Consider the following 22,927-nt stretch of genomic DNA (forward strand, 5'->3'; position numbering starts at 1 on the left):
TTGAAATGATACAATGACAGGTTAAAGTGTAGACTGTCAGCTTTAATTTGAGGGTATTGTCATCCATATCGGGTGAACTGTTAAGAAATTACAGTACTTTAACTCCGTAATACTAACATAATTGACAGAGTGAAAAGGATGCCTGTACAGATTTTTTTTAAATTAAAACTTTATTTAACTAGGCAAGTCAGTTAAGAACAAATTCCTATTTTCAATGATGGCCTAGGAACAGTGGGTTAACAGCCTGTTCAGGGGCAGAACGACAGATTTGTACCTTGTCAGCTCGGGGGTTTGAACTTGCAACCTTCCGGTTACTAGTCCAACCCTCTAACCACTAGGCTACCCTGCCGAATAAAAAAGTACACAGCAAAAAATGTGGCAAAGCAATACATTTTTTGTCCTGAATACAAAGTATTATGTTTGGGGCAAATACAACACATGACTGAGTACCACTCTCCATATTTTTAAGAATAGTGGTGGCTGCATCATGTTATGGGTATGCTTGTTATCATTACGGACTGGGGATTTTCAAGATAAATAAAAAATGGTTAAGTTAAGCACAGGTAAAATCCTAGAGGATTACCAAGAAGTCAGTGAATGTTCCTGAATGGCAGAGTTACAGTTTTGACTTAAATATGCTTAAATCTTAAGCCTTAAATGGTTGTCTAGCAACAACCAATTTAACAGAGCTTGAAAACTTGTATAAAGAATAATGGGTAAATATTGTACAATACAGGTGTTCAAAGCTCTTAGAGACTTACCCAGAAAGACACTCGGGTGTGATGTAAATGAGATACTTCTGTGTTTATTTTTCAATAAATATGCAACAATTTCTAAAAACATGTTTTCACTTTGTAATTATGAGGTTTGTTTACAGATGGGTAAGATGAAAATGTGTAATATATTTTAAATTCCGAGTGTAACAACATTTGGAATGAGTCAACAGGTATGAATACTTTCTGAATAAGTGAATTTGTCCAAATACTTTTGGTTCCTTAAACTGGGGGGGGCCATTTACAAAAAGTGATGTAATTTCTATGGATGAAAATATCCTAAAATTAAAGCTGACCGTCTGCACTTAAACATCAGTTATTGTTTTATTTCAAAGCGCTGGAATGGGTCACTGTCAATACTTTTGGACCTCAGTGTACATGCCTCTTAGAACTAGTGTTAGTTACTATAGCTAGTAGTATGTGTACCATTTATTATTATAATCAAGTACTATATTGCACATCTGTATTCAAATCGAATGTTTTGTTAGTATTAACAAATTAGCCATTTACAAGAAATTGGTGTTTTTCCTCAAATGGTTGTAGATGTTTGTAGCACCACAGTACATAAGGTTGGGGTAAATAACTTATCAATCCCATTTCTGGAAATTATAATTGATTAACAGATTCAAGATAATTGATGAATGTTCGATTCAGAAAATAAGGCCACCATGGAGAAAAGGTTGCATCCCAAATGGGAACCTGTTGCCTATTTAGTGCACTACTGTTGAGCAGGGCCCATAGCAGTGCATTATAGGGAATAGGGTGCCATTTGGGGGCCGCACACAATTCTCTCTGTCATCGGAATGCATCTAGGTTTGGGTGAGTCCTGGGTTTGACCAGTCTGTCTAGCATGCCCTGACCCATCTTAGCAGCTAGTAGAGACACCAAAGGGCTGCAATCTGAAGTGACTGCCAAGTCATAGGCCGTCAGACCTCTGTCGTTCTTCTTCCGAATGCTGGCGTTGCATCTGGAAGGATTGGGATAGGATAAATGAATTGACCCTGGTTATGTACAGCAGGGTTTCCCAAACTCGGTCCAGGGGCCCAACCTGGGGCACATTTTGTTTTTTGGCCTAGCACTACACAGCTGATTCAAATAACCAACTCATCATCAAGCTTAGATTATTTGAATCAGCTGTGTAGTGCTAGGGCAAAAAACTAAATGTGGCCCCAGGGAAACCCTGATGTACAGTATTTTGGAAATAGTACATTCCTGATATGGGCTATGCAATGGCTTGGGGCTGTCCTACGTGTGTGCACTAAACCGGAGCATACAGATATAAAGTATATAGCTGGTAGTCTCTTACCCTAATAGTGTCTCTGCACACCGTAAGCCCTTACTCCCAAGAGCAGCAGCCTCATGCAGAGCGGTGTTGTTCACCCTATGAAAGAAGAAAGAGAGAAACTTAACCTTTTTTAAAGTGAAAGACACAGGAACGACAATCCCAGGTCCAAAATCTCCAAGTATTTTCAGCATGAAATTCATACCCGTGTCGATTAATGGTTGGATGCAGCTCATGCACATGTAAAGGCTGCTACACACTACGCAGACGGAGCTTGGTTTGCGTAGAGTTTTTGTGCCGCTGAATTTTTTAGAATGGACATTATACGGCACTCCGTTCGCATAGTGTGTAGCAGACTTAAAGTAATAGCACTTCGGGAGACCACTTCCAACAAGATTCTCCGGGGGAATCTGAATAAAAATCTGAATGACTTTAATCCGTTGGCACTGTACTTACGGCCCAGACTGCCGGTTGACGTCAGCTCCCCTTTGTACCAGCACAGGGAGGACCTCGTGGTGCTCGTGCAGCACAGCAACAACCAGGGCAGGGTGCCCGGCGCACCCCTGGCATGAGGGATCTGCACCCTGGCACAACATCGCAATGTTCGGGGCAATACAAGCAGGGAAAATTAGATTTTTTTTTTCTACCATGCCGACCCGAAAGCTGCAGTGCTGGCTCTGATATTCCTTTCACATGGATGTAACAAGATTCCAGCAACTCTGGAATCTGTGCAACCAGGTCAGCGTAGTACAGTTCGGTTCGGCTATATCAGTCGGTGTAGTTATTTCATGGTCCTTCGAGACAGAATCTTAACTAGCATCTCAATATGAACATTCCTTTTACCAGCTTTGATTAAGTTACCTCATCAAGCAGTTGCTGGACCACAGAGATCTCCCCCCTCCCGTCTGGGCCAACTTCCCTCAGAAGCAGACTGTCTTTGGATGGCTTGGAAATATAAATAAATTGTCATAAATTAAGGTCATTGGACAATAACACCATTCACTTACAGTTAGATATGCAGTGACCTAGCACCATCGTGAATGTGTGCATTGAAACAGATCATGCCCGTGAAATAATGCAGTTGGATTCAACTGAACTGCACTGCGGAAAGTTTGCACTTTTCCAAGGGCACAAATGACTGAAAACAAAAGTATAAAGCTATGGCTCCGTCCAGAAACAACCCCAATCCCTTAAACCCTCGGTACCTGTGGAGATCTGAAAGGATTTGACAGGCAAAAGCAATATGCCTAAAGTCCTACCAAGCCTATTGGAGAGCCGGGTGGACCATATGTGATCCTCTCAGATCTCCACAAGGGCTTGGGGTTGTTTCTGGGTTGTTCCAAGTCCGAGCCAAAGCCTCAGCTAAGAAAAAGTCCAACTCACAGGCGGTTTCTGTGCAACGTCTGAGGTCCAGCTCTGACTGAGGTTTTTCACTGTTCTGGAAGCTGCAGACTTTGAGGTAGCGTTCTCACTCTCTAACAGCAACATCACAGCCAGACAACATGAATACACAGTACATAAAACTGTACCTAAAATAAATTCACGTGAATATAAAGAATGATCTAAAACAAATAATAACCCAATACTTCTGAGATTACATTTTACATTTAAGTCATTTAGCAGACGCTCTTATCCAGAGCGACTTACAAATTGGTGCATACACCTTATGACAACCAGTGGAACAGCCACTTGCATCTAAATCTTGTTGGGGGAGAAGGATTACCTACCCTATCCTAGGTATTCCTTGAAAAGGTGGGGTTTCAGGTGTCTCCGGAAGGTGGTGATTGACTCCGCTGTCCTGGCGTCGTGAGGGAGTTTGTTCCACCATTGGGGGCCAGAGCAGCGAACAGTTTTGACTGGGCTGAGCGGGAACTGTACTTCCTCAGTGGTAGGGAGGCGAGCAGGCCAGAGGTGGATGAACGCAGTGCCCTTGTTTGGGTGTAGGGCCTGATCAGAGCCTGGAGGTACTGAGGTGCCGTTCCCCTCACAGCTCCGTAGGCGAGCACCATGGTCTTGTAGCGGATGCGAGCTTCAACTGGAAGCCAGTGGAGAGAGCGGAGGAGCGGGGTGACGTGAGAGAACTTGGGAAGGTTGAACACCAGACGGGCTGCGGCGTTCTGGATGAGTTGTAGGGGTTTAATGGCACAGGCAGGAGCCCAGCCAACAGCGAGTTGCAGTAATCAAGACGGGAGATGACAAGTGCCTGGATTAGGACCTGCGCCGCTTCCTGTGTGAGGCAGGGTCGTACTCTGCGGATGTTGTAGAGCATGAACCTACAGGAACGGGACACCGCCTTGATGTTAGTTGAGAACGTCAGGGTGTTGTCCAGGATCACGCCAAGGTTCTTAGCGCTCTGGGAGGAGGACACAATGGAGTTGTCAACCGTGATGGCGAGATCATGGAACGGGCAGTCCTTCCCCGGGAGGAAGAGGAGCTCCGTCTTGCTGAGGTTCAGCTTGAGGTGGTGATCCGTCATCCACACTGATATGTCTGCCAGACATGCAGAGATGCGATTCGCCACCTGGTCATCAGAAGGGGAAAGGAGAAGATTAATTGTGTGTCGTCTGCATAGCAATGATAGGAGAGACCATGTGAGGTTATGACAGAGCCAAGTGACTTGGTGTATAGCGAGAATAAGAGAGGGCCTAGAACAGAGCCCTGGGGGACACCAGTGGTGAGAGCGCGTGGTGAGGAGACAGATTCTCGCCACGCCACCTGGTAGGAGCGACCTGTCAGGTAGGACGCAATCCAAGCGTGGGCCGCGCCGGAGATGCCCAACTCGGAGAGGGTGGAGAGGAGGATCTGATGGTTCACAGTATCGAAGGCAGCCGATAGGTCTAGAAGGATGAGAGCAGAGGAGAGAGAGTTAGCTTTAGCAGTGCGGAGCGCCTCCGTGATACAGAGAAGAGCAGTCTCAGTTGAATGACTAGTCTTGAAACCTGACTGATTTGGATCAAGAAGGTCATTCTGAGAGAGATAGCGGTAGAGCTGGCCAAGGACGGCACGCTCAAGAGTTTTGGAGAGAAAAGAGAGAAGGGATACTGGTCTGTAGTTGTTGACATCGGAGGGATCGAGTGTAGGTTTTTTCAGAAGGGGTGCAACTCTCGCTCTCTTGAAGACGGGAGGGACGTAGCCAGCGGTCAGGGATGAGTTGATGAGCGAGGTGAGGTAAGGGAGAAGGTCTCCGGAAATGGTCTGGAGAAGAGAGGAGGGGATAGGGTCAAGCGGGCAGGTTGTTGGGCGGCCGGCCGTCACAAGACGCGAGATTTCATCTGGAGAGAGAGGGGAGAAAGAGGTCAGAGCATAGGGTAGGGCAGTGTGAGCAGAACCAGCGGTGTCGTTTGACTTAGCAAACGAGGATCGGATGTCATCGACCTTCTTTTCAAAATGGTTGACGAAGTCATCTGCAGAGAGGGAGGAGGGAGGGGGAGGATTCAGGAGGGAGGAGAAGGTGGCAAAGAGCTTCCTAGGGTTAGAGGCAGATGCTTGGAACTTAGAATGGTAGAAAGTGGCTTTAGCAGCAGAGACAGAGGAGGAAAATGTAGAGAGGAGGGAGTGAAAGGATGCCAGGTCCGCAGGGAGGCGAGTTTTCCTCCATTTCCGCTCGGCTGCCCGGAGCCCTGTTCTGAGATGTCAATGAATAACTTAAGGTTAGTATTCTGGCTTAAGAGTCAAGCATGTAGTGGCGGATTCTGGTGTATTGGTCTACACATGCCCCATGGCGACGGGGGTCAGGCATGTAAATTTAGTAAATCTCTCGTTAATAAAAACCCTCTAAAGTAGAATAAATAAAATATTGCGTAATTGCGTCAGATGCTCAATTAGGGTCTGGCAGGAGAGGTTGAGAGAAAGATACTAGCGAAGTCTCCACCCCCCTAAACAGAAACGTAATCTGTCCCCGAGTGATAAGAATAAGATAGACAGTAGCTTGTATTAATATCTCAAGTTGAAATAAAAAGTAGGTAGGTTTACCTTTCTCACCCAGGCTGGTCTGTCTGGCTGATAGGCCACTCATGCCTTCCGTCACACTGCTGAGGTTCTGGTTCTCTGATAGGATAAGGGGCTTCTCAGTCCCGTCTACCTGACAGGACTAAGACAATATTTGTTGTGGGCCTTTTGTTTGGCCTGAAATATGCTCCAGACAAGACAAAGAAGAATTTACTAAAGGAAGATTTTACACAGGACAAGGAATCCCACAATATTTAGCAAATGAAAAGTGATTGACGGGTGACATATTACAATGTATAACAGAAATGTCAATTTAAATGTGCCCATTTCAAAGTGTCATAGCATAGCAAAAATGAAAGACCTTCATTTTTTCAAGTCCGGCGGAGACAAAGTTGATCCTCAAACTGACTTCATAGTTGTCCTCCTGGATCACAGCTGAAACCATCTTGAACCGAGGAAAAAAGAACAAGAAGCACATGAACATACATCAAAGATCTACTTTTATGAATACCTTCTTAGGGACATTTGCATGAATTGGAACCAATGCTACAGATAGTGTTTGGTTCCAGATAATGATAACACCGTACAGATATAATGTTTTGTAAGACTTGTCATAAACATCTATGACACCCCCCACACAATTTTGTCATATCCAATTGGTAGTTAGTCTTTTTATTTTGTTATTTTATTAAAAAAACATATTTCTTAATTGAATATTCGAAACATACAATATACTTGCAGTGAAGCTGCTCAATAACTACATCATACCAGTCATCCAACAGATTCCCATTCAGAGCGATACACAAAAGCATCCAGGGTCAATGCCCTGCTCAAGGGCATGTTGACCAATCTACCACCATGCCAAAAAATGTGAACCCGAAACCTCCAAGATCCCCCCACAGTTCCCCAATAGCTGTCCCTCAACCATTCGAGACCCCTCCCACAGTCCTTCCCCAGGAAGAAAAATAAATTAAAAAGTACAATTAATTCCATTCCCCACCCCCCAATGCACCAATTACAATGCACCAATTACAGTCCGATTACAGTTTTGTCCCATCGCTGCAACTACCGTACGGACTCAGGAGAGGCAAAGGTCGAGAGCCGTGCGTCCCCCGAAACACAACCCTGTCAAGTCGCACTGCTTGACACAATGCACGCTTAAACCTGAAGCCAGCCGCACCAATGTGTCGGAGGAAACGCTGTACACTGCGACAAAGCCCTGTATCGAACCAGGATCTGCAGTAACGCAGCAAGTACTTCGAAGCAGTGCCTTAGACGGCTGTGCCACTCGGGAGGCCAACGCCCTTTTTAATGTCTTAGTGACACTAATGATCTTATGATGACCCTGTCTAACTTACAGTTATAGAAATACAGTTGATGTCAGAAGTTTACATCCACTTAGGTTGGAGTCATTAAAACTTGTTTTTGAACCACTCCACAAATTTCTTGTTAACAAACTATAGTTTTGGCAAGTCGGTTAGGACATCTACTTTGTGCATGACACAAGTAATTTTTCTAACAACAGACAGATTATTTCACTTATAATTCACTGTGTCACAATTCCAGTGGGTCAGATGTTTACATACACTAAGTTGACTGTGCCTTTATACAGCTTGGAAAATTCCAGGAAATTATGTCATGGCCTTAGAAGCTTCTGATAGGCTAATTGACATAATTTGAGTCAATTGGAGGTGTACCTGTGGATGTATTTCAAGGCCTACCTTCAAACTCAATGCCTCTTTGCTTGACATCATTGGAAAATCAAAAGAAATCAGCCAAGACCTCAGAAACAAATTGTAGACCTTCACAAGTCTGGTTCATCCTTGGGAGCAATTTCCAAATGCCTGAAGCTACCACGTTTATCTGTAGAAACAATAGGTCGCAAATATAAACACAATGGGACCACGCAGCCGCCATACCACTCAGGAAGGAGACGCGTTCTGTCTCCTAGAGATGAACGTACTTTGGTGCGAAAAGTGCAAATCAATCCCAGAACAACAGCATAGGACCATGTGATGATTCTGGAGGAAACAGGTACAAAAGTATCTATATCCACAGTAAAACGAGTGTCTCCTGACCCCTCCTGTCTCAGCCTCCAGTATTTATGCTGCAGTAGTTTATGTGTCGGGGGGCTAGGGTCAGTTTGTTATATCTGGAGTACTTCTCCTGGCCTATTCGGTGTCCTGTGTGCGTTCTCTAATTCTCTCCTTCTCTCTTTCTTTCTCTCTCTCAGAGGACCTGAGCCCTAGGACCATGCCCTAGGACTACCTGACATGATGACTCCTTGCTGTCCCCAGTCCACCTGGCCGTGCTGCTGCTCCAGTTTCAACTGTTCTGCCTTATTATTATTCGACCATGCTGGTCATTTATGAACATTTGAACATCTTGGCCATGTTCTGTTATAATCTCCACCCGGCACAGCCAGAAGAGGACTGGCCACCCCACATAGCCTGGTTTCTCTCTAGGTTTCTTCCTAGGATTTGGCCTTTCTAGGGAGTTTTTCCTAGCCATCGTGCTTCTACACCTGCATTGCTTGCTGTTTGGGGTTTTAGGCTGGGTTTCTGTACAACACTTTGAGATATCAGCTGATGTACGAAGGGCTATATAAATCGATTTGATTTGATTTGATCTATATCGACATAACCTGAAAGGCCGCTCAGCAAGGAAGAAGCCACTGCTCCAAAACCGCAACAAAAAAAGCCAGACTGCGGATTGCAACTGCACATGGCAACAAAGATCGTACTTTTTGGAGAAATGTCCTCTGGTCTGATGAAACAAAAATAGAACTGTTTGGCCATAATGACCATTGTTATGTTTGGAGGAAAAAGGGGGAAGCTTGCAAGCCGAAGAACACCATCCCAACTATGAAGCATGGGGGTGGCAGCATCATGTTGTGTGGGTGCTTTGCTGCAGGAGGGACTGGTGCACTTCACAAAATAGGGAGGAAAATTATGTGGATATATTAAAGCAACATCTCAAGACATCAGTCAGGAAGTTAAAGCTTGGTCGCAAATGAGTCTTCCAAATGGACAATGACCCCAAGCATACTTCCAAAGTTGTGGCAAAATGGCTTAAGGACAACAAAGTCAAAGTATTGGAGTGGCCATCACAAAGCCCTTACCTCAATCCTATAGCAAATGTGTGGGCAGAACTGAAAAAGCGTGTGCGAGCAAGGAGGCCTACAAACCTGACTAAGTTACACCAGCTCTGTCAGGAGGAGTGGCCCAAATTCACCCAACTTATTGTGGGAAGATTGTGGAAGGCTACCCGAAAAAATGTAGGCAATGCTACCAAATAGTAATTGAGTGTATGTAAACTTCTGACCCACTGGGAATGTGATGAAAGAAATAAAAGCTGAAATAAATCCTTCTCTCTACTATTATTCTGACGTTTCACAGTCTTAAAATAAAGTGGTGATCCTAACTGGCCTAAGACAGGGAATTTTTACTAGGATTAAATGTCAGGAATTGTGAAAAACTGAGTTTAAATGTATTTGGCTAAGGTATATGTAAACTTCCGACTTCAACTGTACATAAAGGTTCATACAAGCTAATAAAACATTCTGTATCTGTTTGTTTTCAGAAAAGTATTACCAAGATTATAGCCCGGATTAGTTATGAGAGAGGCTGGTCATACCCGGCCCATGCGAGGCTCCCCTATGAGAGCTCGAAACTCAGTGTTGTTCTGAGTGTAGCTGCGCAGGTGAGCACACACATGGTCCAGCTGCTTCCTCCAGTACCCTAAAGAAGAGTGAGAGAGCGATAAAAGGGAGAACAAAAGTGTCAGAGACAGTTTCTAAAAAAAGAGTCCTCAGCATTTATTTTACTACTTCGTGGTGCAAGCAATAAAACAGTAGGAGGTTCCTGCCTTTCCGGGGAGTTTTTCCTAGCCACCGTGCTTCTGCATCTGCTTTGCTTGCTCGTTGGGGTTCTAGGTTGGGTATCTGTATAGCACGTTGTGACAACTGCTGATGTGAAAATGGCTTTATAAAATAAATGTGATTGATTGAGAAAGTGGTCAGCTCTGTAGCGTTGGTTAGTGCTTGTACTATATAACCTCCGTCTATGCAGGTGTCTTACTAACTCTGCCGGGAGGCCTGGGCTTTTGGGGCACAAAAAAAATGCCCTCGCCCTGTGCTGTTTCCCTGTAGCCACATGGTCGCCAGTTCAGGCTTCACTGAGGATTTTCTCCCTCTATCACTCCATTAGGGTTAGTAGTGCTCTGGGATAACGTTCCCTCTCGGAACAGATCTAGGATCAACTTCCTCTCCAATCCTAACCTTAACCAATAGTGGGGAAAATGGTAAATTGACCCAAGATCAGCATCTAGGGGCAACTTCAATTTACACTAGTTAGCAGTTATTTAGGCCCTGGCAAGTGGTCACCTCTGCCTGGGCTTATAGCTGTGAGCAGTGGTCTGCGGTCCCTCATCTGCTCCTGTCTCCTCAGCTCCAGTGCCACCTGCTGGCCCTTCCTGTGGACTTCAGTGCCCGACGGGTAGAACAAGCCCACCGTCTGAGTCTGCTGGTCCGTCCGTGCTGGAGCCGGGGCCAACGCCACACTGGGGGAAACGGAGGAGGGCACAGCCTGCCAGGTGGCAGTGGCACCGTCAGAGGTGTGAGTGGACATCTGTTGAGAGAGGGAGAAAGAAAGAAAGAGAGAAAGAGAGAAAGAAAGAAAGAGAGAAAGAGAGAAGGAGAAAGAAAGAAAGAAAGAAAGAAAGAAAGAAAGAAAGAAAGAAAGAAAGAGGAAGAGTGATAGACAGAGAGAGGAGGGGGATGAGAAATAAGGAGATATTGAGAAAGATAGAAATGTATTTATTTTAATTATTATTAATTAATTTATTATTTATTTAACAATTTATTTATTTAATTGTGGGAAGGATGGCTCTAACAAAACACTCAGAGAATGTACCACTGTACCACATTTGGTGACTAAGAATGCGTGCACACACGTGTGCCCTTTTAACGAGGGTTATTAGAATCAGGGTGGGGCTAAATATCATTTCAATTCAGGAAGTAAACTGAAATTCCAATTTTCCTCAATGATTCTCTGTGAACAGAATATGGAATTGGAATTTAAGTTTACTTCCTGAATTGACTGAATTGAAATTAAATTGACCCCCCAAACCTGTTTAGATATGAGTAAATATGGCAAGGTGAGGGACGTACTCGCTCCAACTCCAGTTTCCCCCCCATGGAATAGGCAAGGCTGGCACGTGACTCCCCTCTAGGTGGCCCCTCCAGAAACACCCCACAGGAGCCACAGAATTTGGCATAGGGGTGGCTGCTCGCTCCGCACCGGGAGCAGATCAAACAGCTGACTGAATGGCCAGGCTGGCAGGGATGGGCACCAGTTTACAACAGAGAATGAAATGGTCAGAGGATAAAAGCTACACTTTGTGTGTGCTTGCTTCAGCTTTCTAAAAGTATGTTTATGGTAGTGGAAGAAGTTTAAATTGCTAGAGGCTAATGTTAACCTGGTGGAACCAGCCTCATTGCTGCTTTCAACATTCTGTTTTAGTGAAATGGTTGAAAGGATGGAGGAACAGATGCTTGGGGCAAGTAGTATGCTTACCTTGGAACCGCACCAGTCACAGAAGCGCGCATCCGAGTGGTTGACCCGGCTGCACTTAGAACAGGACATCATCTTGCCTGCTCCAGATGGAAGTGGCGGGGCACTCTGACCACCCATTACAGCCTAGACAGAAACATGTCAAAAAGCCTATGGTAGCACCTTGACTTCTCAAGAAATGAAATCTAATGTGTACAAGAGTCACTAGATCTCTCACAAGGTCGGTGCTGGAGAGCTAGTGGATGTGCAGGCTTTCATTCCAGCCCATCACTAACACCACTGACACCACTAGTCCAAACTGAAACCATGACTAGATCATTATTTGAAACAGGTGTGTTAGTGATGGGATGGAACAAAAGTCTGCAGACCCAGTGGCTACGTACTAGTAATAGTAGCAGCGCAATGGGAGAAACCTGGTTGTATAAACTCCTCATGGTAGTTCACGCTCTCAATATGTTGAGAGAGATATTTCTTAGAAGGTAAGTGTGATATTCAACTATAAAATATCCGGAGTGTAGATACATTAAACTGGCTGTCTGGAGCATATTATACAATAACTAAAGTATATATGTACAGTATATATGTTTTATTGTCTCATACACCGGATAGGTGCAGTGATGTGTGATGTTTTATAGGATCATCCATAGCACAACGGCGACCCTGGAGCAAATTAGGGTTAAGTACCTTGCTCAAGGGCACATCGACAGATTGTTCACCTTGTTGGCTCGGATATTCAAACCAGGCAGCAACTTTTTGGTTACTGGTCCAACGCTCTAACCACTAGCCTATGACGAAAATCTTATGTCTCACAAACTAATGTGACTGCCCTCTTGAAACGCCCTCTTGAAACGCTAGCTGCGCCCTTGAAAGGCTAGTAATTATATGCTGCGGGTGGAGGTTTTTCAACTTGAGAAGTGAGTTTACCCAATTCAACTTGGTTACATTTTTTTTGTAGTTTGCTTGCTTTCTGACTAATTTCATACTACAACAAAAACCTAGGCATTTATACAAGTCTAAACTAAGCCTAATAAGGATAATTAGGCTACTATAATACAATCAATGAGCTCTTACAGTGGGTGGCTGCAGTAGTTTAGTTTCACAGGTGACACAAGTTGAGATATGCAGAGGGTTTCCGGTTCCACATGACGGACAGATCACCTTGTTCTACAGCACAGGAAAAGGAAGCGAGTGGACACACACACACACACACACACACACACACACACACACACACACACACACACACACACACACACACACACACACACACACACACACACACACACACACACACACACACACACACACACACACACACACACACACACAGAGTGCAAGTGAAAAAAACTATCCATTTACACTGCTTTGTATTGAAAAGGTAAATGTTAACACACCTGCAAATAAAGTATTCTATATTCAAACGTGTATATGTGCAAAGTCACAAGGTGTTTGAAAGCGGAGTGTATGTGGCAGTAAACTTGATATTTACCTGGAGTCTTAAGCTGGCCTGAGGCTGGAGCTGGGGGCTCATGGGGGCCTCACATACCACACATGTGGGGGTGTTGACAGGCACCATTGTTTTACAGTGGACACACAAGCCCATCTAAATACAAAGGAGAACCCAAACCTGGACTGGTAAACATTGAATTGAAATGCCAGAATGACCATACAGACATTTTATCCTTGGGTGACTTAAGGGAGGAAAACTATTTAAAACACTGAATAACACTAAACTGCATTTACATTTTGCGGCTATATACTGCGATATTCAAAAGTATATCCAAATCCCTTTTGTGATTTTCCCTGAAATCATATTTTTTTGTGGTGGCATTTTTCTGCATCATAAAACAAACACAGTAAAATGAACCTAATGTTAAATGCCACACTGTAAAATGTGCACACAGTCAAAGAGTAGGCCATCAACAAAATGTTAACAATAGTAGCAGTATCAATAGTAGAAGTTGGTTTTAGGACTGGGGTGATACCTGTCCACCCTCTGTGGGTGGCAGCCTCTGGCCTGGCACAGGCAGCACAGCGGTGCCGCACTGCAGACAAAAGCGGGCAAAGGGGTCTGAGGGGCGATGGCTCAAGCACTTTGCACACCTGGGGAAAGGTAGAAGTCGCGAGAGATCATTCGCTTCTCCATTAGAAACAATCTCTCTGCATCTTTGTCTCATGCTTTTTCTCTGTCTTTCTCTCTCTCTCTCTCTCTCACTTTCTGTTCACTCACCTCAGAAAGTCTGTCTCCCTTTGGATCCTTGACATTTGAGTGCTGGTTAGGTTTTTGAAAGGACTGTCTTCCAAGCTTGCATTCTGAAAGACCATTTAACACCAAAGAATGAATGTTCTGTGGCGTTCTAAGTAAGGAGCTGTATTTGCTCATATGATTTGATAATCCATGCATGGTATGACAATGACCATAAGCTAACTTGGATATAATATAATAATATAATTGATAATATAAATATAATTATAAACCGGGTGGTTCGAGCCCTAAGGGCTCTGCATTGGGTCGTGCCTAAGAACAGCCCTTAGCCGTGGTATATTGGCCATACAACACACCCCCTCGGGCCTTACTGCTTAAATAATATTCACAATATATTTTTGGTGAATGTACCAGTGTTTGAGAACGATGTGAAGACATGGGCTCCAGAGCAGGGGACACAGGCCCTAGACGGCTGCTGAGGAACCGTGGACCTTTAGGGGGCCGGTAGGTCTTTGGCACTAAAGAGGACACACACAACTATTACCAAAACTTACACGCTCTTGCACTGCATAACATTCATAAACTATCAGGAATCCCCTTCATATTATAAAGGGTATTATTGATCGCTTATGAAGGTTTATAAGAATTATAGGAATCTCCATATATATATAGTACATGTCCGTTTGACGGTGTTCGCACCATAGAGATCCTATTCTAATTCTATGGTATGCACTGACACAGCAGCTTGCACGTATTGAGACAAGCATTTAGAAATGCTGATATTGAGTTTATAACAGTGTTTCACATTGCACATGAATATGACATTTAGTACTTACATTACAGTATGACAGTTGTATGGTCAAGTGTACACAAATATTTTTGTGACACTAATATATTTATAGTGGAGGGGGAAATAGCCCTTTAGGGAAATTGGTATTGAGCTATCTTTGGGATGTTGTTTGGGCAGTGTGCATTGCTCACCAGTAAAAGTTATTCAATTAGACATACCTTGAAGCTTCAGTGAGGCATCTCCAGAACCGTTCGCTGTCCCCATCTCCTGTGAGAAACAGTACAATGCAATAGACCCACAGTAACAGTATACTCAGTTTCCCCTCAGCTTATTCAGAACAAATATTGATGCAGATGACAACACATTTGTTTGAATGCTCCTTCATTGTAATGCATACGGTTTTCATGAGAATGCCTTAGCGCTTGATGTAGCCTAACATGCAATAACAGTTGTGTCAGTTATGTCACGTCATTGCTAGGCTTCCCCAGAAAATCTGTGAAGAAGCCTGATGTTTTAGTAAAGTTTTAGAGATTCATAGCAAATTGAATGCAGACTGGCAATGTGACATATCTTGTCATAAGCTGTCGTTACATGTCAAACTTCATACGACATTGAAATGAAGTGTTAGCATGCAAATATGCCTGACTATACCTGTCTAGAGAGGTCTCGTTCATACTCCTTCAGAAAGTTATCATCCTTGTCCTCAATGGAAGGTGGCTCGTTTGAGGGCACATACTCCACCAGAAATAGCTTGGTGACTATGGCACTCTCTCGACCATCCCTAAGGCAGATTCAGTTTCAGTCATCAATTATCCATAATAGCAATTATTATAACATAACAGCACCAGACCTCAGTCAAATAAGCATTTAGGGTACCCTTTATTTTGCTTGGAGTTTGCACTTTTGGGACTATTATGTTGATTCAATTGTACATGTTGATTCAAAACTAAATCATATTTGACACAAGACTGAATGGCAATGAAACAATAAATGTCTTTGTGTGATATATTTTCGTCGAATCATTTCACAATCCAACCTGGTGATAGCCAGAGCTTTGACTGACACTTTGCCCTCAGGTAAGCGTATTGGTCCGCTATACTTCAAAGTGTTGTTCTCTCCAAACCCTGGTCTCTTCGTCACCTCTGGTTTAGTACCATCCAGAGTGTAGTAGATAGTGACATCTTGGGTATCTAGGCAGCAATATATGTTGTTTGTCAAAAAAACATGGAATCTAGGGCAGATGTTGTCTATCAGTGCATTGTGGATCTCGTTTTTAACAATGAAACAATGTTCAAACATAAAAGTGGTAGATTATATATATTAATGTTTACTCTAGCAACATCCACACATTATGGATACACGCTTGTTTTCACCTGATTTGAGCTCCACAGGAGTTGTGGTGTCTATCTCATGCTTGGCTTTACCAGGAGGGGGGATTCGAATCGGTATGATGAGAGGCACCACAATGCAACCTGCTGCCATATTCGGTCTATAATAAAAAAATGCATTCGGCTATAAAAAAAAACCTTTTCATCAGTCCATTACAAAAGTGACATGTCTTATTCTAAAATGTTTAAGCGGGATAAAGGCGTTGTTCTACCTGATATAGATGCGATGATCAGTGACCGCTGATGTTTCATTGCCTATTCGACGCAGCAACGGAGAAACATACTCCTTAGCAACCACCACAGCCAATGGCAGGATTCACAATGTTTTCATGGTTTATTCTCAACTTTCATTATATTAGTTATCATTTTGCAATTCCTGAAATACTTTGAACTTTGAATGCTCGCGCCATAGAAATGTAATTCACTGCGTTCTATGCATGTCTTGCAGGCTCTTTCATTATATTCAAGTCAACCATTATCTAAGCATCTTTGTTATTGTTACAAAATGCAACGACTGCTTTGCTATCACTCACCAAATACAAAAATACCGATGACAATAGGCTGAGGAAAGAAATCTAATTATAAATTAATTTAACTACAGTGAAAAGTATTTTCTACAGGCAATTTCCGACCTTCTATATAGCCAACCAAATGCGACTTGGACCCAAAGTCGCATGTTCAAATGTTTATTAATTGCATTGCTAGCTAGCTACCTACCTACCTACCTAACTAAACAAACATACAATATTTTACAATTCTCCACAATGGCGGATGTGAAAGTAAAGAAAGAATCTTCAGATCCTGTAGACATTGAAAACAGGTTTGTCGCTGTCAAGAAGGTCCTAGCATAGGCTAGCTCGCAACCTAGTTAGCTGTCTATTTTCACTTGCTCAAATGGCTACATTTGACCAACTATAGTAGCTAGCAAGACTTAGACCAAGGGACTTAACATTAGCTACTTTTAAATATGCCTTATACAACTTAACAAAGCTGGAAAATAAGGCGTTTCAATTAATTCAGCCATGTTTTCAATCCTAAACTAGACCCACAAGTTTGACAATGACGGTTTGATTCATGTAGCTAGCTAGCTAACTACTGTATAATAGATGAGCTAGCTACTGTAATGCTCGTAATCTACTAGCTATCTAGCTACGTCAATCATTATTTCTGAGTAATCAGTAAGACATTTATTGTTGAATTTATAGTAAATCTGATGTCCCGACTACCTAGGTTCCTAACTAACGTTAATGTTCTCTATTATAAAGGATAAAGGCACTCTGTCAACAGTTCCCTCATGGAATAACAGACCAGGTGATCCAGAATGACATGCCTCATTTGGAGGCTCAACAGAGAGCCATGGCCATCAACAGACTACTGTCATTGGTAAGTGGCACAGGCGGTGCAGTCCGTTTCTGATCTCTTAACGACTCCTTATGGAATTGTCATGCCAATAGGCTCAATAGTTCTGGTTGATAGCGCAATGCTGAGGATAAGAATATTGTTAACCAGTTTGATTTTGTGCACACAGGGTCAGTTGGACCTTCTACGAAACAGCTCAGGACTTCTATACCGCATGAAGGATGCCCAGACAGCAAGGTAAATGTCAGCATCGTCATTTAACAATGTTTTTTTAAGGAAGCCTTTAGGAAGGACTTTTATTTTTGGATGATTGGTGACTGTGTTTTTATTATGTCCCAAAGCAAAATGAAAGGCTCCGACAATCAAGAGAAGCTGGTGTATCAGGTCATTGAGGATGCAGGAAACAAAGGTAGGAATTTCAGAGGGGTCCTGTCCAGACAACCCATAGCCCCTGTCCCCTTAGGTAGCCAACTTGGGTAGATCAGACGGAATTGGATAGGTATAAGCTAGGCTAGGTGATATTTTCCCCACATTGTTTACATCTATCCAATCCTCTCAGATCTACCCAAGTGCTATGGGGTAAGAGATGGGTGTTGTCTTTGGATGGGGCCATCACGTCCATTCAAACCTGGCCAACTCACTCAGTTCCCACTTGACACTTCACAGTATCCACAACCACATTATTCTCCGTTAGTGTATTTCTTTGTGAAATGTTCTTTCCATTTGTATATTTATGAACTGTCCTCTTGCTTTTGCACAGGGATCTGGAGCAGGGACATTAGATATAAGAGCAACCTTCCTCTGACAGAGATCAACAAGATCCTCAAGAACCTAGAGAGCAAGAAGCTGATCAAGGCTGTGAAATCAGTGGCTGTGAGTCGAGCTGCAAACACTAAAATATTCTAAAATGCACGTTTTAAAAACCAGCGAAAAATAATTGAATCAAGAAAAGCACCACTTAATAATATGAATGCATCGGCAGACATGCTATCCAAACTCTATATAATTGTTTTGTCTCACTTATAATGAGTTATTGTTGCTGTTTGTCCAGGCGTCAAAAAAGAAGGTTTACATGCTATACAACCTGCAGCCAGACCGCTCGGTGACTGGGGGAGCCTGGTACAGTGACCAGGACTTTGAGTCTGAGTTTGTGGAGGTTCTCAATCAGCAGTGTTTCAAATTCCTTCAGAGTAAGGTGAGGGCTCCACTGAATGGGAGTGGGACAAATGTCTTACAATGGCCATGTCACAGAAATTAAAAGGGTGTGTTCTGTACTGTAAATGTTTGAAAATAAGCTACTAATTACACTGATTTTATATGAACACATCAACGTTGGGAACAGTGTAAACCATGCTTCAATCTAATATATTATGCCATGAAGAAAAACTTTACGGCTTCTGGGGCATTTGCATTTGTTTTGGAATGCACCCTACAATTCTTCCAATTCTAAATGCAGGGCTGGTTGACAAAGCCAGAAATTACTCTGGCTCCTAGTTATAGGCTCTGGTAACCAAGAGTTTACTAAGACATAATTTCTTCGGTCATGTTGGTTTGTTTGTCACCCTCTAGGCCGAGGTGGCGAGGGACAGCAAGCAGAACCCCATGGTGCAAAGAAACAGTTCCTTTGCCACCTCTCACGAAGTGTGGAAGTATATTTGTGAACTCGGTATCAGCAAGGTGAGACTGCTGCTGGCTACATTCTGTTTGGTTTCGACTGCAAATTTTTCACGTTTTGACAGGTAACGGCCAAAGTTGTCAAGACCAGGGTGGAATCCTCCACTGGTTGGTCAGGACCAGGCATATTTGTCCATACTTAGTACTATTTTCACACTATTGGCCAAACAGAGCTGTACTGTCTGTACTGGACTGGTTATGAATCTGCCATAGTTGCAGGAAATGGTCTGGAAAGGTCCATGCAAAAAGAAAATATCAGAGCCAACAAAGTATGGTTGGTATACTGTACAAATAATGTGAAGAGGGGGTCAAATGTAACAACTCACTTTTTTAGCATACAGTTGCTATGTATTTCCTATGGAGGTTGTAAGTCTGAATATTGCACTTTGTGTACAGGTGGACCTGTCTATGGAAGACATTGAGACTATTCTGAACACACTCATCTACGACGGCAAGGTGGAGATGACCATCATTGCGGCCAAGGAGGGCACTGTGGGCAGTGTGGACGGCCAGATGAAGCTGTACAGAGGGGTCAACCCCATCATCCAGCCCACGGGCCTGGTCAAAGCGCCCTGTGGCCTCTGTCCGGTGAGCCCCCCTTCACAGGCAACAGCAGCCAAGTGGCTCCGTTTCAAAACCCATACCAGCATATCACTTGGTATTAAACATTGCATTGGGGATATACACTGAGTGCACAAAATATTAGGAACACCTCTTTCTGTGACCGACTGACCAGGTGAAAGCTATGATCCTTATTGATGTGACTTGTTAAATCCACTTCAATCAATATAAATGAAGGGGTGGAGACAGGTTAAAGGGATTTTTAAGCCTTTAAGACAATTGAGACATGGATTGTGTGTGTGCCATTCAGAAGGTGAATAGCAAGACAAAAATATTTAAGTGCCTTTAAACAGGGTATGGTAATAGGTGCCAGGCGCACCGGTTTGTGTCAAGAACTACAACGCTGCTAGGTTTTACACGCTCAACAGTTTCCTGTGTGTATCAATAAGTCCACCACCCAAAGGACATCCAGCCAACTTGACACAACTGTGGGAAGCATTGTAATCAACATGGGCCTCTGTGGAATGCTCTTGATACCTTGTAGAGTCCATGCCCAGATGAATTGAGGCTGTTCTGAGGGCACAAGCGGGGTGCATCAATATTAAGGTGTTCCTAATATTTTGTCGATTTTGTCTATCTTCACGGCATTCCTAGTTGATAGCCAAATATTTCTGTAGAAAAGCCAACGAACAATAAAGGCTTGCGCTCCTTTTTTAAAATTGTGTTGAGCTGTTGCCGGCAGGGGCACTTGATTCAAAAGTCCTGTGCACCGGGTCGCAAAGTGTTCCAATGAGACAAACTCAGCCTACCCGGCGGTCTGGCAAATCTGTGACTAAATCGAGTGCACCTACTGTGCTGCCCAAATGGATAGCTCAAATCTCTGTGGCTAGAGCTTCCATGACCCTGGCCACAGCCAAGTTTAATAGGCTACTAGCCTACGTAAGATTGAATCACTTTTAAAACCATGACCACAGAGAGACTGTCAATGAATTCAGCAAAGAGCTGCTGTTTTTATGAGGGAGTTCATGTTTAAGTTTATATTCAGCACTGTCACTGTTTTTATTCAACACTATTACAAAACTCGCTTCTCGGTACTTCCGCTCGGGCTGCAGCTGCAATGAATGAGAAGCCAAGTATCGACAGCCCTGTGTTTTATTATTATTAACAGCTCGTCGTGACGATTTTAAGATTAGGGAATATTTAACTTTCTCTGGTCATAGGAACAACATGCATTTGTGCATGAGGCAGATGCGGTGCAACTTGAGTTTTGCCATCAGGTGGAAGACTGTCCCCTCTCTCTGGTCAGTTTCACCGGAGGAAAGGAAGGAGAGAGCAGGGACCGTGAGAGGCGGTTGGGAAAGATAGTTTTGAACGGTCATCCAACTCGGAATTCCAAGTCGGAAACTCGGGTGTCTTTCTTGAGCCCAGACTTTGACCTGAAGATCACTGACGTCGTGATTTGATGTCGTTGACCATCAGGTGCAGGTACCATCAGTCCAGTAAAAAAGAAAAATGAAACTATTTCAATTCATGTTCCACGGTGCCTCACAAGTGCTAAACCAACTGATCTATTTTGTCATCAAAGCTCGAGTTTTGAAATATAATATAGTCTGATTAACAGTATTGGCAGGCCAATCATATAGCCAATATGCTGTGATGATGTATTAGGCCTACAGCCCAAACCTCATTATTACAAAACTGTTTGTGTGAGGTTAATGTAAAAAAATAAAAAACATCTGAGGAGTAGATCTCAGCTTGCTTTTTGACTGCAAAAGTGCTCTTGACTCAGAAAAGGTTGGTGACCACTGGTGTAGAGGACATCACTGGTGTTGCGTTTTCCTTCATTAGCGTTGTTTGTAGTTTGCTACACCAAAAGCAGCAAACGGAGGCACAAATCAAAATCAAAGCGCCAGCCACTTTATCAGTTGAGAAAGCTTCAGAGACACGTGTAGAAAACACGGAAACACACATGCCCTGTATAGTTTGGCCGTAAGTGGTATGCTAGTGTGGACATCGGCGTGCCCAGTCACTCGTCAAACACTAGAAAGGCATGTTTTGACCTTGGGCTGGGCAGAAAGAAAGCAGACCTGCAGAGTTTTGATCCTTAATGTTTTACTATTTCTATTCAAAGTACTTCACCTGTCGCCAGATAGCCAGCAGGAAATGCTAGAAAAGGGTAAAGTAAGTATGGTGATGCAGGAGAGTACTTTTGTTTATTTAACTAGGCAAGTCAGTTAAGAACAAAATCTTATTTACAATGACGGCTTATCTGGGAACAGTGAGTGGATTAACTGCCTTGTTCAGGGGCAGAATGATAGATTTGTACCTTGTCAGCTCGGGGATTCGATCCCGCAACCTTTCGCTTACTGGCCCAACGCTCTACTAGGCTACCTGCCGCCCATAATCTCCACTAAATGTATTTCTCTCTTTCTTCTCTTAGGTGTTTGATGATTGTCATGAAGGAGGCGAGATATCCCCCTCTAACTGTGTGTATATGGCAGAGTGGCTGGACTTTTGATCAGTGACTTGGCATGTTTAGTTTTTTTTTCCCTCTGGAAAAGTTTCATGTATACTTTTTTTTTCTAGCAACCTTTGATGCATCTGAAGATATTTTTATTTATACAGGGCTTAATAAATATTTTAAGACTGACTGAGAACGTCTACTCTCCTTGGGAATGTAACAAGCTCAATTGTGTCCTGCCTCTACATTTTCATCTATTCTTAAAAAAAGAAATTGTATTTAACCTTTATTTATCTAGCACTCATGAAAGTGTTGAAGATGGACAAGTTTTGCAAAAGCATTCCTTTTGCTCTGGAAATAAACAGAAATTGTTTAACTTCTTCAGCACACATGATATAACACAGCATTGTTATATTATGAAAAATCGTAAAGCTTTTTGTCAGACACGTTTTTAAACCCCTTGTGCCAATGTGAATATTACCTATAGCAATAGCAATCATACAGCTGCCTACATTGTAGTTATGTAGATATCAGATTGCTAAATCATGTTGATGATGAGCCTTAGCTTCAAAGGGCAAGTCAGTAATTTAGTAGACACTATATATAGCAACTATAGGGCATTTCATTCAAACTAAATCACAATTGCAGGTAAAACTTGTAATTATCTGCAAAATCTTGAGTAATTGTGTCAGATGCTCGATTAGATTCTGAGGAGAGATGTAAGAGAAAAGCCACTAGCAAAGTCTCCACCCCATTAAACGGAAACTCTCAGCCAAACACCTTCAAACTAAAGCTGTCAGTGTAATGTATTTGCAATCAAAATGTGTCTGCAAGAACAGATCACTCGAGGCAACTCTTAAAATAGACTGAGCGTTATGACTTTGCTACAAAGCGCTGGCTTACAGATTGAAA

General features: G+C 43.1%; 2 protein-coding genes across 3 annotated transcripts; one reads left to right on the forward strand and one right to left on the reverse strand.

The window, feature by feature from the left end:
* Positions 1 to 768: 768 nt before the first annotated feature.
* On the reverse strand, positions 769 to 16,375 carry dzank1 (double zinc ribbon and ankyrin repeat domains 1). 2 transcript variants are annotated; one of them, XM_052527409.1, is made up of 21 exons: positions 16,173 to 16,375; positions 15,946 to 16,061; positions 15,609 to 15,762; positions 15,224 to 15,353; positions 14,791 to 14,836; positions 14,194 to 14,300; positions 13,807 to 13,889; positions 13,562 to 13,679; positions 13,066 to 13,179; positions 12,648 to 12,740; positions 11,580 to 11,702; positions 11,174 to 11,338; positions 10,388 to 10,631; positions 9,640 to 9,743; positions 6,365 to 6,448; positions 6,028 to 6,145; positions 3,439 to 3,530; positions 2,917 to 3,000; positions 2,512 to 2,639; positions 2,080 to 2,154; positions 769 to 1,740 (listed from the first exon to the last, which is right to left on the reverse strand). In XM_052527409.1, the coding sequence occupies exons 2-21, from the start codon at positions 16,052 to 16,054 to the stop codon at positions 1,569 to 1,571; spliced, it is 2,343 nt and encodes a 780-aa protein (XP_052383369.1). In that variant the 5' UTR covers positions 16,055 to 16,061; positions 16,173 to 16,375; the 3' UTR covers positions 769 to 1,568. The 2 variants fall into 2 exon arrangements, with proteins under 2 accessions (XP_052383369.1, XP_052383368.1); XM_052527408.1 differs by having other exon boundaries at positions 14,791 to 14,839; positions 16,173 to 16,374.
* A 224-nt stretch (positions 16,376 to 16,599) lies between these two features.
* On the forward strand, positions 16,600 to 22,204 carry polr3f (polymerase (RNA) III (DNA directed) polypeptide F). Its single transcript, XM_035778814.2, has 9 exons — positions 16,600 to 16,780; positions 17,226 to 17,343; positions 17,489 to 17,556; positions 17,661 to 17,728; positions 18,080 to 18,192; positions 18,371 to 18,514; positions 18,889 to 18,996; positions 19,390 to 19,581; positions 21,995 to 22,204. Exons 1-9 carry the CDS (start codon positions 16,635 to 16,637, stop codon positions 22,070 to 22,072), a joined length of 1,035 nt encoding a protein of 344 aa, XP_035634707.1. The 5' UTR covers positions 16,600 to 16,634; the 3' UTR covers positions 22,073 to 22,204.
* Positions 22,205 to 22,927: the final 723 nt, after the last annotated feature.

This window comes from Oncorhynchus keta, chromosome 10, assembly GCF_023373465.1.
Source record: "Oncorhynchus keta strain PuntledgeMale-10-30-2019 chromosome 10, Oket_V2, whole genome shotgun sequence".
Taxonomy (NCBI): Eukaryota; Metazoa; Chordata; class Actinopteri; order Salmoniformes; family Salmonidae; genus Oncorhynchus; species Oncorhynchus keta.

Bases quoted from the DNA above. Each gene is read 5' to 3' on its own strand.
- dzank1 (XM_052527408.1), bottom strand. From the start codon at position 16,054: ATGGCAGCAGGTTGCATTGTGGTGCCTCTCATCATACCGATTCGAATC. The intron at 13,890-14,193 runs GTACATTCACCA...ATGGTCTTTCAG, and splicing joins CACATCGTTCTCAAACACTG to AATGCAAGCTTGGAAGACAG. The intron at 9,744-10,387 runs GTGACCACTTGC...ACTCTTCTTTAG, and splicing joins AGCTATAAGCCCAGGCAGAG to GGTACTGGAGGAAGCAGCTG.
- polr3f (XM_035778814.2), top strand. From the start codon at position 16,635: ATGTTCAAATGTTTATTAATTGCATTGCTAGCTAGCTACCTACCTACC. The intron at 17,344-17,488 runs GTAAGTGGCACA...TTGTGCACACAG, and splicing joins TCAACAGACTACTGTCATTG to GGTCAGTTGGACCTTCTACG. The intron at 18,193-18,370 runs GTGAGTCGAGCT...CTGTTTGTCCAG, and splicing joins AGGCTGTGAAATCAGTGGCT to GCGTCAAAAAAGAAGGTTTA.